Raw genomic sequence first — 19,746 nt, 5'->3', positions numbered from 1 at the left:
CAAGGAACCAGAATTCCCAGAAGCTCAAACTCTGATCTGTTCCTAGGTTTGGTTATGTACTGGCTGGCCCTGTGCTATAGTCTCCATTCCTCCAATCTGGAGAGTAGTTTCCTGCTCCATTGCTAAGTGGCTTTGGAAAGTGTTCTGTATATTGTGTTCAGCACAGCGTCAACTCGCAGTCCTGGAGCGCAGCTGTCTGTTGGCAGGCTAGCTGACAACCTCTAGAAATAGGAAGATGTTCTGGCAAGCTTTGAACTAAAGGTACGGGATTGGAAAGCCATCGCAGCTGCCGTGGTCTTGATTGATAGCTCCCAGAGGAGCCATATTTGTGTAATAGCTCATCTCAGATGCTTAAGGAAATTCGCATGACTGGGGCTGTCCAACAGCACTGCTAGGCTCTCACACATTCTGAAATAGCCTGGGATGGCTGGTGGTGCTGGAGTTATCAAATGGCTGAAGCCCTTTACTTTTACAGGATGGTGCAGACCATTCTTTAATCAAAATGAAAGATCACCTGTGCTGGTTTGGGCTGGGGTAGTTAACTTTCTTCACAGTAGCCAGTATGGAGCTGTGGTTTGGGTTTGTGCTGGAAACAGTGTCAGTGATACAGGGATGTTCCCATTGCAGCTGAGCGGTGCTTACACAGAGGCAAGGACTTTTCTGCTCCACACCCCACCAGTGAGTAGGCAGGGGATGTCCAAATAGCTGGGAGGGGACACAGCTGGCACAGCTGACCCCAGCTGATCCCAGACAACATAGAATCACAGAGTCATTTAGGCTGGAAAAGACCTTTAAGATTGTCATACAAATCTGAGGTGAGAAAGAAAGGGAGATGTTCAGAGTGGTGGTGTTTGTCTTCCCAAGTTTTGCATGATGCAGCCTGGCTTTACTGGAGATGGCTGAACACCTGCTGGCCAATGGGAAGTGGCGAATGAATCCCTTGCTTGCTGCAGTCCACAGCTTTTGCTTTGCCCATTAAACTGTCCTTGTCTCAATCCATGAGTTTTCCTCACCTTACCCTTCTCATTATCTCCCCCATCCCACTGTGGGGAAGCAACTGGGTGGTGCTTAGCTGCTGGCTGGGGTCAAACCATGGCATCACCTTAATGTTTAAGAATGCATCTGAGAAACAACAATGTTCCTGGCATCAAGTTTTTCATACCTAAGAACTTGTTTCTCCATAGTTCCAGGCTTGAGAATCAGCCCAGAGTGAGGCACTACTGTGTCACTTGAAGGGACTCAAAATCTTCCAGCAGCAAACCACAAAGACAGACTCCCCTGATCTTACCTGCCATCACCCTAAGGTGAAAAATGAGCTACTTCCGTAGTAGAGGAAGGACTTGCCCAATGCTAAATAATAATAATCAGGTCCATAATTTAGTACAGCGCAAGCAATGTAGTACTCTGCTCCATAGACAGAGAGCAGGTGTTTAACACAGTATTGACTGACCTGCTTTGAAGATGGTCAGACGAGTGTGTTAGAATTACCTGTGTGCCGTCGCTGCTCCAGCCTGCACTAGCAAGTCATTCTGGGTTTACGCTTTGTTAGCACAGTCAGCCAGTAAATAAATCCACTGCAGTTACATACATTGCCTGTGTTGCCATGACAGAACGGAGGAGATGATGCAGGTGTCCACAGGTGAGTGTAACAAAAAAATTAGCAACAGAGATTGAAAAGGGGGGAGAGGGAAGAGGCAGAGAAGTGTTTTCAGGGTCAGCAGTCTGCAATATTATCCAGTCTGTGAAGAGAGTCATCTGCTGCATGCAATGCAGATGAAATACTAGACTGGAAGAAGAGGATGAGTTCATTCTAGGAGTTCTTTGCCTACTCTCTCCTAAAGCAATGCATTTCTTTAGAAAGCTGTACATTCCCCTACAGCTCCAACCTAACATACATTCCTCGGTTTCCTTCAGACAGTTTTTACTGGAAAAGCTTGTATTAGCCTTAGCCACCTGAAAAGACTTGTGTTTTTAACGGCAGAATTTGGACCTGGAGCCTGACCAAATACTCTTGTTTTCCTGATGTCAGGTTCAGGTTTTGGAGCTGCCATCCAAGACATCAGTCTGTACCTTGAAGCCAGAGGTGGGTGCCAAGCTGGGCATGCCCATGTGTCTGAAGTTATGGCAGGTAAGGCAAGAGCGCCTGCTAATTGTGAAATGTTTTCCCTGTGATTCATTTTATATGAAGCACATGAATCTTTCCTCACTTGGATTTTGATTTATTATCAAACCAATCAAGTAATTATACTATTAAAGGGGGGAAAGATTTGTGAACATCCTTAATGTAACTTTCAGAGCTTTCCAAGCTTTAATGGAAGATTTGCTCAGGGAAAGCTTTGTATCCTAAGGACAGATATAGGGTTTGCATCAGTCAGGAGGAAAATGAGTGACTTACCAAAGCCAGTTGTTTGATAGGATTTCTTGCTGCATTACGAGTGATGGGAAATGATTGGGTTACTTCAAAACAGTGATTTTAATGGCAGATTACATTCACCTCAATGCCTTCAGGACAAGGAAGCACTCTATGAACATTTCTATTCCAGACACACAATAGGAACAAAATACTTATGGTGGTGTTGACTTTGGACAAAAAGGTAAATAAAAGCAGTTAATGACAAACCCCATATTTACAGAGTATCTAGCAAATCACGTTTATAGGATGCCAACAGTGAAAGACAAGTAATACAAAAAGGTGGCAGTAGAGGGAGGAAGGAGTTCAGGTGGCTGGCTCTCAGTCTCCAAAGAACTGGTGGCAAGACTGATTCCCAGTTTAACCCCCTGACCCACATACTGTTCTAGGTCTGCAGTACCACCCGAGCTGACTTCAAGTACATTATTCCTGCAGAGTCATCTGAACATTTGTATTGAGTTCAGCTGGAAAAGTAACCAGTCAGTTGTGAATTTGAGGTCTTAGTGTCTTCACTCGAGGTCCTGAACAATCTGAGGTCTAAAGGAATTCAGTTGCTGACTTCAGACAAATGTAGGAAAGGCCACAGTTCAAGTCTCATGCTGTAATTAAAAACCTGGGGGGGAGAAATCAGAAGGAAAATTAAATAGACTGATTAGACTGTTATTAAACAGAAAGTTTCTCCTAAAAATGCAACCAGTATTCAGTGCTCCAGGAAATGAATAGGGCTGTCTGTCTCCTGGACATTTTTAATGAGATGAAGATAACTGAGGAAATGTTCAGTGTTGAAATTTCTGTTGCCGGTATAAGAAGTCCTCTGTCCCTGCCATATTGTCTACATCCATTAATATTGCTATTCCTCTAGGAAGCAGAGCAGGTGCAGTCTTAATCTTATGTTGTTTTTAATTGTGTTGCAAGTGGGGATAAAGCAGGGTATGGGGAATTGGGAGAAGTAAATTATTCCATGCAAATTCTGGCTTTGGGAAGTCACCACAACTTCCTAGACTGCAGCAGGCAAGGATAGATAATCCCTTAGTCTCACAGCTGTATTTGCTCTTTTACAAATGTGTGCAACTTGGTTTAAAAGCATGGGGAGGAGGATTCTCTTAAGGGCAAATAATTACATGTGGTGTACCAAATCGATGCTCTGCATTCTGTTTTGTGGTTTCACTGGAAGCAGCTCAATGAGTAACCCCCTAAGCATAAAAGCAGAACACGAGCTAAGCCAGGCGCAGCCCTTCCTGAGCAGAGGCCGTCCAGGATTCCCCTGCACACTGCTGCATTGGGCAATACCCAGCCAGGAGATGAGCACTCCCAGCGCGGCGCTCATGGACAGCATGTTGCCTAAGAGACTATTCGAGGTTGCTTATGGCACAGTAAATGTTAACAAGTTGAAACAGAAGCTGACATGGAGAGAACTACATAATGGTCTGAAGGAAGTATGCTCAGGGTTGTTGTCCAAGCACAGCCTGAGGGCTGCAGCCATGTGTCATCATATTTTTCTGTATGCCAGTAAAAAACTGACCCAGGGAAACAGTGCACCTCACCTGCAGCGGAAGGAACTGGGAACTTCACTGGAGAGCAGAAGGAAATGGAGGCTTGTAGATTTAAGCCTCGATGGCTTCTCCTAGGCATTAAAAAGCATGCAGCACTTTGTCTTTCTGAAGCATTTCCCCCCTCATTTTACTAGATCTGACCTTACATGTATTAGTTAATTCAATGAGTTTTTCCTTAAATATGTTAGTTAATTCAGTGAGGTTTTTTCCTTAAATGTATTAGTTAATTCAATGAGGCTGTTTTCCTTTTGCAAGTTCATATTCTTAAATGCATGGTCCCTTCAGCTTCACACCTTCCTGCTATTACTAATTGGGTGGAGTAGGATTTGCTGGAGTAAGGACAGTCTTCCCTTAGATTTTTTTGCACTCCCTGGGGAAGGCATCGTGTTGCGTAATGGTGCAAACGAAATAATTCAACAGGAATAATACATGTAGAAACTGGAAATGCAGAGTTACTACTTTATATAAACTATAGCAATTATTCCTGTTGAGTTGACAGCAGATCACCTTTTCTTCCTTCCTTGACAGTTATCCAAATGCAACAACAAAACACTCAGCTTAGGAAGAGCAGTGATTTATAATGTAATTTTTCCCCTGAAACAGAACATGAATGGTGAAGACTTTTCACCAGCAATGGCCGTTATTAGGAACTGAAATAAACAGGCTTGGTGGGGTGGGTGTCAGGCTGAGAGCTCCCCTGATCTGTTAAGAAGCTTTTATTTACATTCAATTGCATGTACCCATTGAAATACTACACTTCACTTGGATAGGGAAAGTCAGGAAGAAGTATGGCAGCCTTCATTTCATAGAAACAAGAGAGCAATCTTAGATCTCACTTGCAAATTCCTGCTTTTCAAATCTGAGATGCCCAGAGCACACACAAATAAAAGGTTGTGCTTGGTGTTTCCCACGTTGCTGAGCATTCACCTGTCTCTCTTTTCTTAATGAGGGCTATGAGCACCTATGAAAATCTAGCCATCCAGCTCCGAGCCAGGCAGAGCAGCCCACCCTGCCCTGTTTCTCTGATGACAGCTGTATCTCCTTCAGAGCCCCAGGGCTCTGGAGGAGTCGTGCTCAGAGAAAAGCAGTACAAATAACTGGGGGTGGAGGTTATGCACAAACAGAGGCTTTGCAAAACTTAGTGGAAGTACCTATGAAATGCTGCATTTTGCTTTAAAGGTCTTACCCTTTATTAAATATAAATGAAACCAGAAATACTCATTTCAGGAGTATTGTTTTTAAACTTCTCCCAGGGACTTTCCATCCAGAACAGCAGATGGGCTGACATTAATTCACATGTATTTGGCTCTAATGTTAGATTATTTTAAGAAATCCCAAATTTGACAGGAAGATTGTGCACAGTTCTGAGCATTATCAGAGAGCCTTTGTGGGCCTTTCTAGCTAGAGTGTGTTCCCTACCCTGCCAAAAGAAAGAGGAACTTAAAGCAAGGAGTGAGGCTCCTGCGATTCCAGGTGTGGACAGCCCTGTTCAGAAAGATGATGTTGGGGATTTCCCCTGGTTTCCTCCTTTTAATGGGCAATTTTCTTCCCTGCTCATGCAATCCATGCCTTATTTAAACACTTCTTTAGACTGAATAAATCTGAGTAAGAACATGAAGCTGTTACTCAGCAGTCTTATTACCAAGACCACCCATCTCTTGTTAGTTTAACTCCCCCTAGAACAAATAATAACCAGTGGGATAATAGTCTGGACCATTCACAGAGGCAGTGAGGCTTTGGCCACTGCAAGTTTGTATCATGACATTGGCAGCCTGCAAGTCTGAAAACCATCGTTTAATAATGCAATACCAGTAAACATTAATTCTTTATACGTGTACTTCACCTTTATTTTTAACTGAATACCAAAGGAACAAATCCTGTAGGCTCAGACAGGATTTGGAAAGGGCTGAATAACCCACTGGCTACATTTCTTAGATGTGCCTGCATGAGATTGCCATAATCCCAATGCCTACTTTGGTGTTTCTTCTCCTACTAAAGCACTAACTGGCACTAACAGATGCCTGGCTTTTAGTTGCTTTTGGTTAGGGATTTGCATCTTCACTCAGCCAGTCACTGCTTCCAGCCAGGGTCATTAGTCTTTTTGCTGGAGCAATGATGAATATTTTCCTTAAGTGTGACATGTAATCCAGTAATGTTCCCTTCTTTGAGTTATTTCAGAGGCTTAAATAAATTAGGTGTCTGCCCAGGGTGCCATGCCCTTTGACCTGTGACATCATTAATCAAAATAGCTTTCAGTTGGTTACAGTGGGACTTGGGCACCCATTAACCCGTTGGTGACTCACCCAGAGATTCCTGAGGAGAGGTTCTGTGTTTACCTTTAAGCACTGTGGTGCACTTGGGTAAATGACCCCCACGTGTAACCCCACGCTTGGCAGTGTGACACTGGGATCTTTAAAAACGGCACCTCCTCCAGTGTCCATACAGGTTTCTGTAGCTTCACAGTAACTCAGCTGCTTTAAGTGATTCCGTTTAAGGAGCACAAACAAAACTGAGGCAGTGAAGCTTCTGAAAGCATCAGGCAGCGTCTTTTTCAGATGTCATAGGGTCTGTTTTTTCAGAGAGAACGTTGCTATATGTGTATGTAAAAACCATAAGTGCACATCAGCAGTTACCTAGGAGCTCTTTCTGTCAGTGGATGGACTATCCAGACGTGACATGCAGACTTCCAAACTTTTCACTTCTACACCACTCAACCTTTTAATTTGTTTTCTTGGTGCTTGGACTGAAACCTGCCTGGGGGTGATAATTTTCCTAACAGACTATTTACTCCTCAAACAATTTTACTTTTCCCTTGATCAGGTCAGCTGTGGTTCACAACCTTTGCTTCTGGCTGGCTATGAAGATGGATCAGTGGTCCTTTGGAATCTGTCAATGGGAAAAGCATTGAGCCAACTTGCTTGCCACCAGGAGCCGGTGATGAGCCTTGACTTTGACTCGGAGAGGACCAAGGGGATCTCGGGCTCATCTGAAAAGGTGCTTAGCATCTGGAGCCTCAATGAGCAACAGAACCTCCAGGTCAGGATCATTGGCCCTCTAGTGTCATTTATCCCACTTTGCACTAACAGTTTGATAGAGTGAAAAAATACTTAGTCATGAAGAGGAGTTGTTGCAGATCTCTAGCTAATTAATCACAGACTGGTTAGAATGTCTGTGCTATGTGACTAGACTTAGCAAAAGATGGTGAGGATGTAAAAAAAAGGAAAAAAAAAAACTTCTCTCACATGTTTCTGGTTTTACCAAAGTTGCAACAGGCACACAAGCCTAGCATTACTCAAGCCATTGCCTCTGTATCTTCATTTATCATGTTAGTAGTATCCAGCTCTCGGAATGTCCTAAACATTATAAATTACTTATAAAAATGAGAAACAAAGGATTGCTTTACCAAAGGTTCTGCTTGAATGGAGAGAGCTTTCTTTCCACTGTGGGAAAGGCAGAAATGCTCCACTAAATACTTCACAAACAAAAAGAGCAAGAGTAGCCCAGCTCGCACCAAACGCACAGGAGGTTTAGGCGACCAATGTCCTTTGGTGCCTTTAGAGCCCTAGCTGGAGACAGGGAAAATAACTTAACTGGAGATAGCAGTTGGCGTCTGAGCTACGCATACCTGGAAGGGCTGGGTTAGAAGGAGGTCTCATAATCACCACTTCAGGCTCTGCTACTGAATGGCAATAAATACTGTTTAATCTAGACAACTTTAGCAAGTGTTCCAACAGTGTCAAGGGGTTAAGTAGGTTTTAACTAAGTGTGGAAATGAAGTGCATAAATAAAAAGCTTGTGAAAATTAAAATGGACCAGGTACAGCCTCTGCTTAAAGTGGCAGTTGTCCCCTGAACACACAATAAATAGGGCCTGAGCCAGTCCCTGTGTGTCCCCTGTATCATCCTTGAGAAGAGCTGCTGGATACACTAATTCACTCTTCCAGCCTGCAGCTTTTGTGGAGATCTTCTGGTAGGGTGGTAAGTTAATGCTGTTTTCTGAACAGTGTTGCAGGAAGAAAAGCAAGTGCTTGTTCATCCAGTGGTGACTCATCACCTGGGGGACACTGTGAAGGTACATACTGTGTTAGGCATCCCCACAGAACTAGTGGTAGGGTCCTAGGACACCAGTGCATGTACTGTAAATGCATCCAGCTGAGGTGAAGTTTGGAGGCCACAGCACTCACTGAGGACATCTGAACTTTAATAAGCAATATGGCATGAAGTAAGAGAGGCACTCTAGACTCTGAGTAAGTAGCAAAGACATTCTAAGCTAATGTGATAAAGAAAAAATGAACCAAAGCTGATACACAGTTGTCATGATTCAGGAGGGTTTTGGTTGCCTTCCCTCCCCCTGCCCCACCTTTCCTGTCACTGTTGACACACAGGTGGTGTCATTAGCTCACAGAAGTAGAAGGAAAGTGAGCAAGTGAAGAAACTTGGTATTAAAACTAGTTCTCCAAGGCCAAGGTGTTAGGAGTCTGATATCATGATAAGCTTTTTAAAGCTTGCAAATACTCCAGAGCTGGGGAGGAAGCTATTCCTTCACATTAATTGTAGCAAAGCTTGTTCCTAAGTTCAAAGAAAATACTGTTCCCTACAGCACATTTCAGTCCTGAGTTTAACTGTAATGGAGGGTTACAGGTAGGACTCACAGGAAAAACCAGCAGTTGTTCACATCAAATATTCCAGGTATGGTTTGCATGGGGCATTCACATTCCCAGGCCTGTAGGATTAGTTACATCTTCAGCACATCACACTAAGGGCAGAAGCTGCGCTCAGAAGAAATTTAAATACCAAACATAATAAACTCTAAGTAATGTTTCTGTGCTTCATGTGCAGTGTGAATGCCCTAATCTTTCACAGGAGCACTCCAGCTTGTCAAGGACATAGATTTAAGGGGTTTTTCCACTATTGCATTAATAATATAAAACAGATGGGGATATTTTTTATTTTTTTTACCCTGACATTCCAGGTACCTGAGGTAATGGTAGATGGTGGAAAACCACTCAGTGGCACATTATTTTTATTCTAAAAGGTTTTAATAAGTAAATGTGGCACACAGCTATCTGCTGTTGGAGAAGTAATGATGCAATGATGCTACTTCAGCTCTGTTTTGAGTGGCAATGTTCCAGTGTGTCAATGAATAGATGATGAAGGCAACTTCATAGTTTATTGCTATGGGGAAAGTTTGGTGTATTGTCTTCTACAAAAAGTTGCTTAAATCATCACTGTCAGCAACTGACTGGATTGGTTATGAGCCCTCTGATTTGGACAAGATAGTGCAATTATGTGATGATGTTTGTGATAGAAGGTAGGAGGTAAACAGCTTCTGCAAGTGAATAAACAAAGCAGACCTAAGCAATCTGATAATCACAGAAGCTTCTTTATATATGAGAAGAGAAAAAAAATCTGTAATGCAAGCAAGCACACGTTTTGGTGGTTGGATCGCTGAGGTTTGTCCCTCAAATGCTTAGGGCTGCTGCTACCTTGACTGCTTTTCTAATAGGAACAGGACCTGACAACATGATTTGAGTGTGGGAGAGGGAGATTTAAAAAGAGAGAGAAAAGTCATAGCTAGCACATGTTAGCGAGCAAAGGGGAATATCTGTTAGCCTCAGCACCTCAAAATTTCTCAGTGCATCTGGTAATAGACACAAGTGCCCCTGGTCACGACTGTTTTCCCCTGTTTTCTTAGTTACAAGCAGGATTGCTGGTTAGGAAATGATGCTCGTTTGCATTTGACTGCAGTAGTTGCCCATAAATGACTGGATGGCACAAATCCTGGTGCTAGGATTTCACCTAGCTGCATGTACATTGAGCAAGATGTTCTACTTTGCTTTTCTCTCTCACCTCTTGTATTTGCAGATCACGCACAAATGCCCCCTGTTCCCTCATGTTCCATAGCCAGAAGGCATCATCATTATAGGCTTCGTTTTCAAGTTGTAACTTGCTGATGACATATGATTTCTCCCAGTTGCCCTGATTTTGCTGTATGGATCTTGCCCATATAATTGACAGTAATGATGGGAAGCACCACGCCCAGGACTGGTTATAGCCATTAGCTAACAATATCAGTTACAGAGTGAGGCCCATCTGACATTTGCTAGGCTGGTGATGTAAGTAATGAATCTTTTCCTCACCAGTGTGCGTATGCCAACAAAAATCCCACTGAAGCCTTGTCGCATTAGCTTGACTGGAGAGTCTGGAAGAAGATGGGGACTAGCAAAAAGCACTGCTCTAACAGTAGCAGCCACACAAGAGGCCCATGTGCAGCCTCCCACTGTTCAAGCAAAATTTGCTGTCCATGTTCTCAGTTGTAGACATGGTAGTCAGGTCTTTTTTTTATAGGGGAATGTGTGGAGCATACAAGTTTCATTTGGCCTTTTGTCTCATCAGATTGCACATCTCCTGCTGTCTGAGTAAGTTGCTGTTACACAGCTGAACGATAATTGCTTATAGCTTTGTGCCTGTAAGACTCCAAGATGCCTTCAACTGCCTTTGAAACCAACTTTGACCAGCATTTCTGGAGCTGCAGCTTTCCACATCCAGCATTATCATTAAATTATCTGCAATTAATATATTATTTTCACTCCTGTACTACCTGTGTGTCATGGAATGTGCTTCAAGGAGGAAAGCTCCTCAGATGTCATACACTTGCCACTCCCACCTCAGAAAAGCAGCAAACATAGCATATTAAAACATGCTTTGGTACAAGACAGCTACAGATTTCAGCATTAAGTAGAGGGTGGCATTAATGTGCAATTTCCAGATGTGTTTTTAAATAACAGCACCCCAAGTTCAGCAAACACTCAAAAGATGTTTTCCACAAAACCCAGGCTGTTTCAACATGCTGCACGCACAGTCACACTGGAGTGCCTGTGCTGTGAGCTCAGAGGCAGGCTGTTGACTAATGCACGTTACCTGAGGTGAGAACAGAGCAAGTGTTTTACACTGAGCTCTCGTTCTGTGCCCCAGGGGAAGCTCCCGTTGGCAGAGTGAAAACTATTCCTTCCAAGGGCTATGTGCTGGGCAGCCCCAGTGCCTCCTGAAGAAGCTAGATGTTTTTCCTTGTCATTGTGCCCCTTAGAAATTTGTGCCCCAGTAGTCTCCAAACAGTAACAAAAGGCTTCCAAGGTTGAAATCAGTAACTTGGTCATAATCCCCTTCTTGGAATTTGGTGTAAATAAAAGTCTCTTGGGAAGAAGTACTAGAAATACAGATTTCCTGACATTGAAACCTAATTCCTGGAAGCATTCCTTTCTCAAGACTCCGGTAAATGCTACCACAGCTTATTGGGGTTTTTGTGAGGGGCCACATGAGTAGAAATAAGTAGCAGGTAGTTTAAACATCAGCAGACTCTCAGCATGGGAATACTTCAGGAGCAGGGGGAAAATTTGTTTTATATATATATATATATATAGCCATAGTTCTGAACGTTGTTGTTCAGGCTTTGCTGGAAGAGCAAAGCTGTGTTGTGGTCTGGTTCTCAAAACCCTGACTCAGAGCTTTGCACGTGACAGAATATTGCTTTAAATGCAAATATAAACTGAAAACATATAAGGGATGATTTTCTTTTTGGAGAATGGTGCTGAAGAGAGGCTCAAGTTAAGCTCTTTTCCATCTTACTCTGTCACACTGTTCTCACTAAGGCACCATCCACCATGTTGTGAAAAGCTCCATAGTACCTGTGTGACACCAATGTGTATGGGTGAGCTCTGTACCTTCTAAAAGCTCCAAAGATTCCTTTTCCTTCTGTTTTAAACAATTAGAGCTCATCTATTACTTTCTCCCACAGGTTTACAAAACACACAGACTTGTCAATGCTGGCATATCTGATGTCACCATCCGTCCAGACAAGAAGATTTTAGCAACAGCAGGGTGGGATCATCGCATCAGGATCTTTGGCTGGAAAAAAATGAAGCCCCTAGCAGTCTTGGCCTACCACACAGCAACCATCCATTGTGTGTCCTTCTCAGATCACAGCCAGCCCAGTGAGAGACTGATGGCAGCTGGCTCAAAAGATCACCGCATCAGTATCTGGTCAATATATACTCAGACATGATGTGTTCTGCACTGCTGTGGACTAAGAAAACAGGACTGGTGAAGCAATTCTTTACACTGGAATTAACACGTGGATGTGGGAACGCAGTAGAATGTATTTCCAGAGTGAAGTGAGAGTCCTCAGTTACTTTTTACACTTGTTCAAACTGCTTGTTTCCTAGAGAAGAAAATGGATTCTGACAATTCCCAACAAGGACCCAGAACAAGCCGCTGTGACTTCTGCTACAGGCTTTGTAACAGCTTTTCTGTGGCAGGTTGCTTTAAAAGCCTGCACCAATATCTTCTTTTGTGAAAAAGGACTGGAATCCTTCAGACTGGGGGGGGCAGAATCCATCTGTTTGTAAGTCATTTGTGTATCAAAGAATCTGAACCAGTGTAAAATATCTCTCTTTGTTGGAATTTATACACATTACACTACCTCCAGTGGTTTCTCATTGTCAGTTACTTTTTCTTCCCCATAACTGAAAGGCTATCAGAACAACCTTGATTTGTTCACACTTCTGTCAGTTTCTAACTTAAACCAACAGTCAGGAATGTGACTAGGGACGGCCTTTGGCATTTATGAATTTCATTACATCTCCTGTCACCTCCAGCCTCTCAATTAATCACAAGAAAGAAAGAGGAAAAAAAAGAAAGAAATCTTCCCCTGCACTGCAAAGCTAAGTAAAGCCTTTTATAGTGCCAGTGCTAAATCCTTTCCATAGACTGACTAGCTGAAGGATTTAAACTCAGCAATCCAATTAGCACCCTTCTCCTTAGAGAGTTAAGGGTAAGTTTCAGCAGGGCCAAGTCTGGGATTCAGCTACACAGCTTCCATTAACATTTAGGCAACTGCATGGACAACTGTGCAAATGGCTCCATTAACTTGGCACATCTACGGCTGGGGAAGCTGAAATTCATTCAGGAAGGGATTTTTGTTTGAATGCTGAAGCAGTATTTGCATTCTTTGGAAGCCCCTTAGCCATACACCAGCCTGCTCACAAGGACTGGTTTGTTAAAAAGGAGCTTTACAAGCTGAAGTGGTCTGTGTCCAGGCTGTGCACTGCTGATACTTTACTGGAAGTACTTGTTTCTGCCTCTGTACCGAGCTGGACATCAAAGAAAAAGTCACCAGCATCAAAAGCCCTTAGAAAGTGTTTCAGGGAAAACACAAGCAAGTGAAGGCCTGGGTCTGCTCTCCAGCTGTGCTGTACAGGCAGAGAATACGCTGGACTAGAAGCCTCAAGCACCAAGCCTGATGTTCTTTCCATTAAAACACAGACACAGGCTGCTTGTGGCCTCACACATATTGGAGTGTGCTGACACTTTAAATAATGCATTTCTTTGATTATTTCTTTACTGTTCAGTAGCTGCATGCAGGATCACATTGCAATTGGAAGCTAAAGACTAATTTTGAGCAATCCTGAATTAAGGGGAAGTGCTGGTGTTCATTACATCTACCAGACAGAGCTGCATAGATGCTAAGTGCTCCATCTCCACCTACCATTCACACAGAGGAGGAGCTATCTGCACCATACAAGAGGCTCCAGCCTGCAGCCTGGAGCTGGAACAAGATAGGGCCCTTCTCCACAAGCCTGCTGTTTTTCTTTGATTCCCTTTCTTAAAGCAGCTCTGAATTGACATAAATAAAAAAATGAACAATAAATACAGAAACCATTGTCATCTATGGTCTAGGGACTTGCAATAGGGTGTTTGCAAAGAGATTTCCTTTTGACTGTCCTGTCTTATACTATACCACATATGAAGCCCATTGGCAGTCTAGGAATTGGTGCCTCGCATTTGAGTAGTGCTCTTGAAACAGAGCTTAGTGACCTGTTGTAGGGGGATAATTTCACATTCAGTTTTTAAAAAGACAAAATCCAGTGGATAGAAACTTGGGCATTTCTCCTCTCCAGAGGGGGCCCTACCCTGAGCTTTAAGCTGTGTAATCAGTGCACCTTTTAATCAACAACCTTGAAGTGAGAGCTGATGAAGGCCCATGCCATGTCAAGCTGGTGGTTGGGCACTGTCCTGGCAGGTGAAAAAAACCATCTCTGCATCTCCTCCAGAATGGACCTATGCATCCTGTGTCAAAAACCAGCACGTTATCCTCCCCTCAACTCTGCAGTACAGAGTTAGAGGCACAGCTGCTACCATCATTTTGCATGGATCAAAGCCAGGAACACTTTTTGGGGACTCCTGGTACCACAGGCATGGGGTTGCTTGGTGATGGAGGCCAACATGCTTTTGAGTTTATCAAATTAAAACAAAATAAATCCCAAACCAAACCCCAAACAACCCCAACTGTCAAGCCATATGGTCAGTCCCTGCACTGTGAACCCACACCTAGTGTCTTTTCTCAACTCTGCACCTCTTCTGTGAAAAGTTCATTTTCCCCCATTCTTCCCAAAGGACTGGAGAGCTGTTCTGCAGTAGCCCTGGGGTGGAGGAGTGGCCTGGAGGGTGCAAGCATTCCTCTCTTCTCCATGGCAGCAAATAACAGCCTACACTGTTGGGCAGTTTCCCCAGAATTGAGCTGTAGGTTTAATGTTCATCCAGCAGAAAAGGAAAGGAAATCCAGGGCCCATTCATCTTGGGCAAATGGTGGTAGGAAATGAGGAGGGCCAAGTAGTAATTGCTTTCTCCTCTCATCCTTTTGACAGGAAAAGGCAGCTGTGCCACCAGAGAGTACTGAGAGTAGTGAGAAGCCAGTTTCAGGACTGGAGTGAGGACTTAGAAATCTCTCCAACATTTCAGGGCAGCTCTAGTCTCAGCACCTCCCTTATTCTGAATGCCAGTTAGGAGCACCTGGTGCTCCAGGGCCACTGTAAGATTCCAAGGCTTTGGTGCAGTGTGGCACTGCTGCTGGCAGCCTGGCTGATGGGCTGGCTCACAGCCACCCTACACAGTTCTAGACCTCAGCTCCCAAAGCAGGACACAAACCACATCTTTCCTGAAGGCCCATGCACCTTACATCCATTGTAGGCAACAAGGTCTGATGCAAATACTCTAGTATTGGCACAGTGGCAGTCCCCTAGAAGAAGAGATTAACACCTCTGTTACTGCTATCAATCTGTCACCAGTGCTGTTAGATCAGAGCCCAGAAGTTAGGAACTCAGGTATATTCTCTCTGAAAAATGCCATTTACTGTCAACATTGGTGTCTGAAGTAATTACAGAGATTCAAGGGATGTTTAGATCTGCTAAGAGGTCTCTCAGAAGATACTCTGAAGATTACTATGTGCTCTCAGAGCTAACTTGGCACCCTTTTCTGGGGGTTAAATATTTATGTTTGTCTGATTAGGTAGATTTAAAAATAAACTCAGCCATGTAAGCACAAATTGAAAATGAGGGCATGAACTGCAGCTGAAATCCTACTAGTAGGCAGAGTTTCATCAGCTTCCAGAGGAAGGACACGTGTTGCAGAGCTGCTTGCAAGAACAGACCTATCCCATCCTTATTTACTTCCTATTCCCAAAGCCCAATCCATGTGATACTTTCATGCAATTAATTAACACTTTACATCACTGCTGATTTTATTTCAACACTGAGTAAAGGGATTTTACTTTTTTTCCCAAATTTCTGATTTCATTGAAATGAGCGACCAGAGTACATTAGTTTGATCCAAAGTTGAGCCTCAATGCCATAGTCTCAATGTGTGCTGCAGTCTTCAGAAAGTTTATTTACTTAGACAACCAACCTGGACTTCCCCAGAGTAGAAAGGAAGAGCAGTATATATAGCTGGAGACTGTAAAATACACTTGCCTGATTGCATCTAGGAAATCAACAGTTCTTTTTTTCTGAGAGAAGGAAAAAAAAAAGAAGTCAAGGTCTTTACAATTCTAGCAAGCATGGTTATCACCTGCAATTTCAGCTGACTCAAACATTGTGAGTTAAGAACCACCTTAAATTTTAGAGCTGGCTCTGGAATCTCACCTGCCAGAAACAGGGCTAGCCTGTACCTGGCCTAGAGGATTCAGGAGTAAGGGTGATAACAGCTAAATTACTACAAAAGGCTTCCTCCCACGAGTCACTGTCTTTGGCACTGTGAGAGGGAAGAAGGCAACCAGCATCCATAAACTAACAGAAATAAATCCCAAACACTAGTGTTTGTGCAGCAATTACATGGAATATTTATCACCACTGGAATGAGTGGTGATCTCTGACCCTCAAATGTTTTTTGCAAATTCACCCATTAGTTCCAAGTCCTTCCTCACATCAGTAGATGAGCCATAAGGCATTGCAGTCATATGTAGAGATGAGCAAGGAAAAAGAAGATTAACTGTATTTGTAGTAATGAGTGAAAAAGGAAGCAGGCTGAGGGCCTGCAATGAGACAGTTGTTAAGTTCAGCCCTTTACAATGTAGTGCTGTAGCAAGCCAATAAATTACTCTCTGCAGCTTGACTTGGATTGTTGCAAAGATTTGAGCTTTAAATAGCAGATTTTTATAGTTAAGACAATACTGGCTTCTGAACGGCTTTGGATTTTAGCACGTTTAAGATGCATCTACAAAGCCAACATACAAATTAATAAATCTTTCCTTTAATTCAGTCTGCCAAGAACAAAGATAGAACACTGACTACTGCAGGAGCCATGTTAGTGATGTAAACCAAAGGACTGAGGATTAAACAAGGATTACTGAGCACTAAATCAATGTGTTTCCTTTTCTGGCTGTGTGTCGGGTGTGAAAGTATGGATCATTGCAGAGAACATGGCACATGACTGCCTGGATTAGTATTAGACAATGTTACAGCAATGCTGAGACACAGTTTGATGTCAAAGCATAACCAGTGTACTACCAAGGAACTGATGGTGATGCCCTAGAGGAGAAGCCATGAGGCTTTTGTTGTTTGCAGTATTCTGAAATGCCAACCTCGGTCCCCCTTCCTACAGTAGGTTTTTCAAGTAAACCTGGCTGTGTTTAATCCCTGCCCTACTCCTCTGGATCATGCTGCAGGTTTGTTTTGTAATGTGATTGTCCAGAATTAAGATTGTACTGGAGCTTTTGGCCATTCATTTAAGGATCTCACAATATGAAACTAAACACAAAAACACCCCATGTCTGCACTAAATGTAATTTTGTTAATAGACTGAAGCACACTGATTGTGAATCTGCCCAACAGGATCAAAGTAGGCAGAGAGCAAGTAGCCACATTCTGGATACCAAATTCTGTGTCCCCTGACTTTTGCACATCCTTTTTGGTCAAGACAAGACCAGTAGTGGAAGCTTGTGCTAGTTAGTCCCTTCCTGGGTGTGATTTTATGTACCACTGCCCCTTATCAAACACTACAAAGCAACAGGTCTGTTTGGACGGAGCCATCTGCTCCCCTGTGCATTTCTAAAGCCTACTAAGAATTTTGTTCCTGAGCAGCGACACACCCAGAATATATTTAGCAGTGATACACACCTCCAGATATATTTAATGCTCATATTGGAGGAGATAAATTTTGGTTTAGTTATTACTGTCTTATTCCCCTTCAACAGAATCCCTGACCAATACTTTGACACTACAATGTATTACTGCACCACACAGCTGGGACCACAGCAGTGTATTTTTAAAGCTGTACACCAGCTCACTTCCAAAAGCACTTGCTTTTATCTCCACAGCATCCTCTTTTAAAGGTGTTGGAAGACTAGGAAATCCTGTAAACCATAACCTACACCTCTCCATGAGCCAGTGCTCACCCCAAGGAGTGTCTAAGTATTTCTCTGCTATGAACAGTTGCATTGCCAAATGTTACAGTGTCACTGGAGGCAGCAGCATGGGGGACTGAGGTCTTGAATTCAGCAGCCACATGTGCTGCAGAACCATCCCAGAGCAGTGCTGGCTATGTCCTTACAGGAGAGCCACATGGCCATGAAAAAAAAAATAATTCTCACAACCATCTATTACAATTTTAAGTTTTAACTGGGGGGGGGGGGAGGGGGGGGGGGGAGAAGAAAACTGTAACTTTGACGTTATAGTGGGATGCTGTTTCCTCCTCATTTATATTCACAGATTAAGTAAGCTGGTGCAGCAAAAGCTACAGAAACTCTTTGGCACTTTCTGGACACCAATGATCTCTCTTTCCTACCAGCTGCAGGGTTGATTTTGATCCTGATTATGTCCAGATCAGAGAATCTGGGGAGGATGTTAAAATGCTGAGGCATTACTCTGCTCTGGTGTCTCATGAATGCAAAAGGTACATTTTCCAGGCAGCCATGGCACTGCTCGCTATAAACATGTTCTGACATAGGTAGGAGGAAGGTTGGTGTGTTGGGTGTACGTAATAACTTTAAACATGGCAGGGAATGTGGACATGGCATTTGTCTTGATGCTAATTAAAAAAATTGCTGATATGAAATCTCAGTGATTCATGGATACATTGTCTGTGTTCACAGAAAAGCATCTAGGCTGTTTTTAACATAATACTGATGGTGAGTATTATCCTTGCAGGGCTTTTTGCCTCAGATATTTTGATGGCATGCAGACTTGGCATCATGCTAAATAGAGACATTGGGTCTTTATAGTTTTATCTCTTGAGCCCATCTGGTTTGAAGTTGTTGACAACAAGCAGGAAAGAAAGACTCACTTCATGTTTGCTGAAATAAAAGAAACATGTAAGGCAGTGCTCAAATAAAATCAGCCTGAGAGGAGGGCTGCTGCACCCCCATCTCACCACCCCTCTTTTGCTCTTTTAAGATGACTGGAATGGGACAGCTTTGTGTGCAACCTCTCCACTCTGAGAGCCAGTGCTGACTGCCTGCTGTTGGAGCTCACAGCCCAGCCAAAGGGCGGCTAAAGCCAGTAGGAGAGAGCACTGAGGGAGCAGGGGAACCTCTACCCCCCAGAAACAGGGACAATGGGAGCACTGGGCAAGCAGAGTGAAAGAAAAACAAACAAGCACAGAGCCCTTGTCCATTAGCCAAACTAAAAGCACTGGAAAACCTAGTCATGCAGACATCTCTAAGTTTTAAGTGATGTTTATTTCTTTTAAACTTCCTTTTGCAATTTATAGCTGCAGCCCAGGGGCCTGGGTCTCAGCACCTGGGCATTTGTGCAATCAACCTGTCACAGGCAGGTACAGTGTCCTGCCTGCCCGCTGCACCAACCAGTGGGTTAGTCACCAGGACTAGCTTCACGAAGAGCACATTTGGTTTCAGGAAAGCAAATGACCACTAAGAGTTGGTCACACAGGAACTACAAGGTAGAACTCAGGCTAGACCAGACACTGAAGAGCACTTGCTCTGTCCATGAGACATGGAGGTGGTGAGAGGCCTTTATCAGCACAGAATCGCTCTGGCAGCACAAAATGGAAGCTGCTGTACAAGCCTGCATGATTTTACACCCTGCAGCAGCTAGCCTTAACATGCATAGGTTCTCCATCTCCTCCATCTCCTCATACAATTAGCTCCTAAATATGACTTTTCTAACTTTTGTTCTTAATCTCTTTGTTACTAATTCAAATCTACAATTTTAACCTAACTAGAAGCAAGTGATTTATTATAATTATTCTGTATAGGCTGCTCTTCATAAACTCTTTTTTTTTTTAATCTGGAAAAACATTTAATTTCCCATATGGAAAGAACACATTTATCATACTTTACTCAGATATACTTGGCTGACTATTGCACATATATGCAAAACATATGTGACATATTCAAGGCTGAGTTTCATAAAAGAGAAATGCTATGAAATGTGATATAATAAATATATTACACAGACATATGTGGCCAATTTATAAAACTATGGTATCTTTGGTA

General features: G+C 43.1%; 1 protein-coding gene across 4 annotated transcripts in view; it reads left to right on the top strand.

Annotated features, from left to right (window-relative positions):
* The window catches only part of GNB1L (G protein subunit beta 1 like), a 47,248-nt gene extending 29,344 nt beyond the window's left edge, over positions 1-17,904 (top strand). For all 4 annotated transcript variants that reach the window (XM_068157306.1, XM_068157305.1, XM_068157307.1 and 1 more), the window contains 3 exons: positions 2,030-2,128; positions 6,784-6,999; positions 11,758-17,904. In XM_068157306.1, the coding sequence (XP_068013407.1) occupies positions 2,030-2,128; positions 6,784-6,999; positions 11,758-12,024 (582 nt within the window). In that variant the 3' untranslated portion in view covers positions 12,025-17,904. The remainder of the gene's footprint in view (positions 1-2,029; positions 2,129-6,783; positions 7,000-11,757) is intronic.
* The last annotated feature ends 1,842 nt before the right edge of the window (positions 17,905-19,746 follow it).

Source organism: Melanerpes formicivorus, unplaced genomic scaffold, assembly GCF_026170545.1.
Source record: "Melanerpes formicivorus ecotype bairdi unplaced genomic scaffold, bMelFor1.0.p_v2 SCAF_36, whole genome shotgun sequence".
NCBI classification, from domain to species: domain Eukaryota; kingdom Metazoa; phylum Chordata; class Aves; order Piciformes; family Picidae; genus Melanerpes; species Melanerpes formicivorus.
This window is presented reverse-complemented; position numbering and strand designations above follow the sequence as displayed.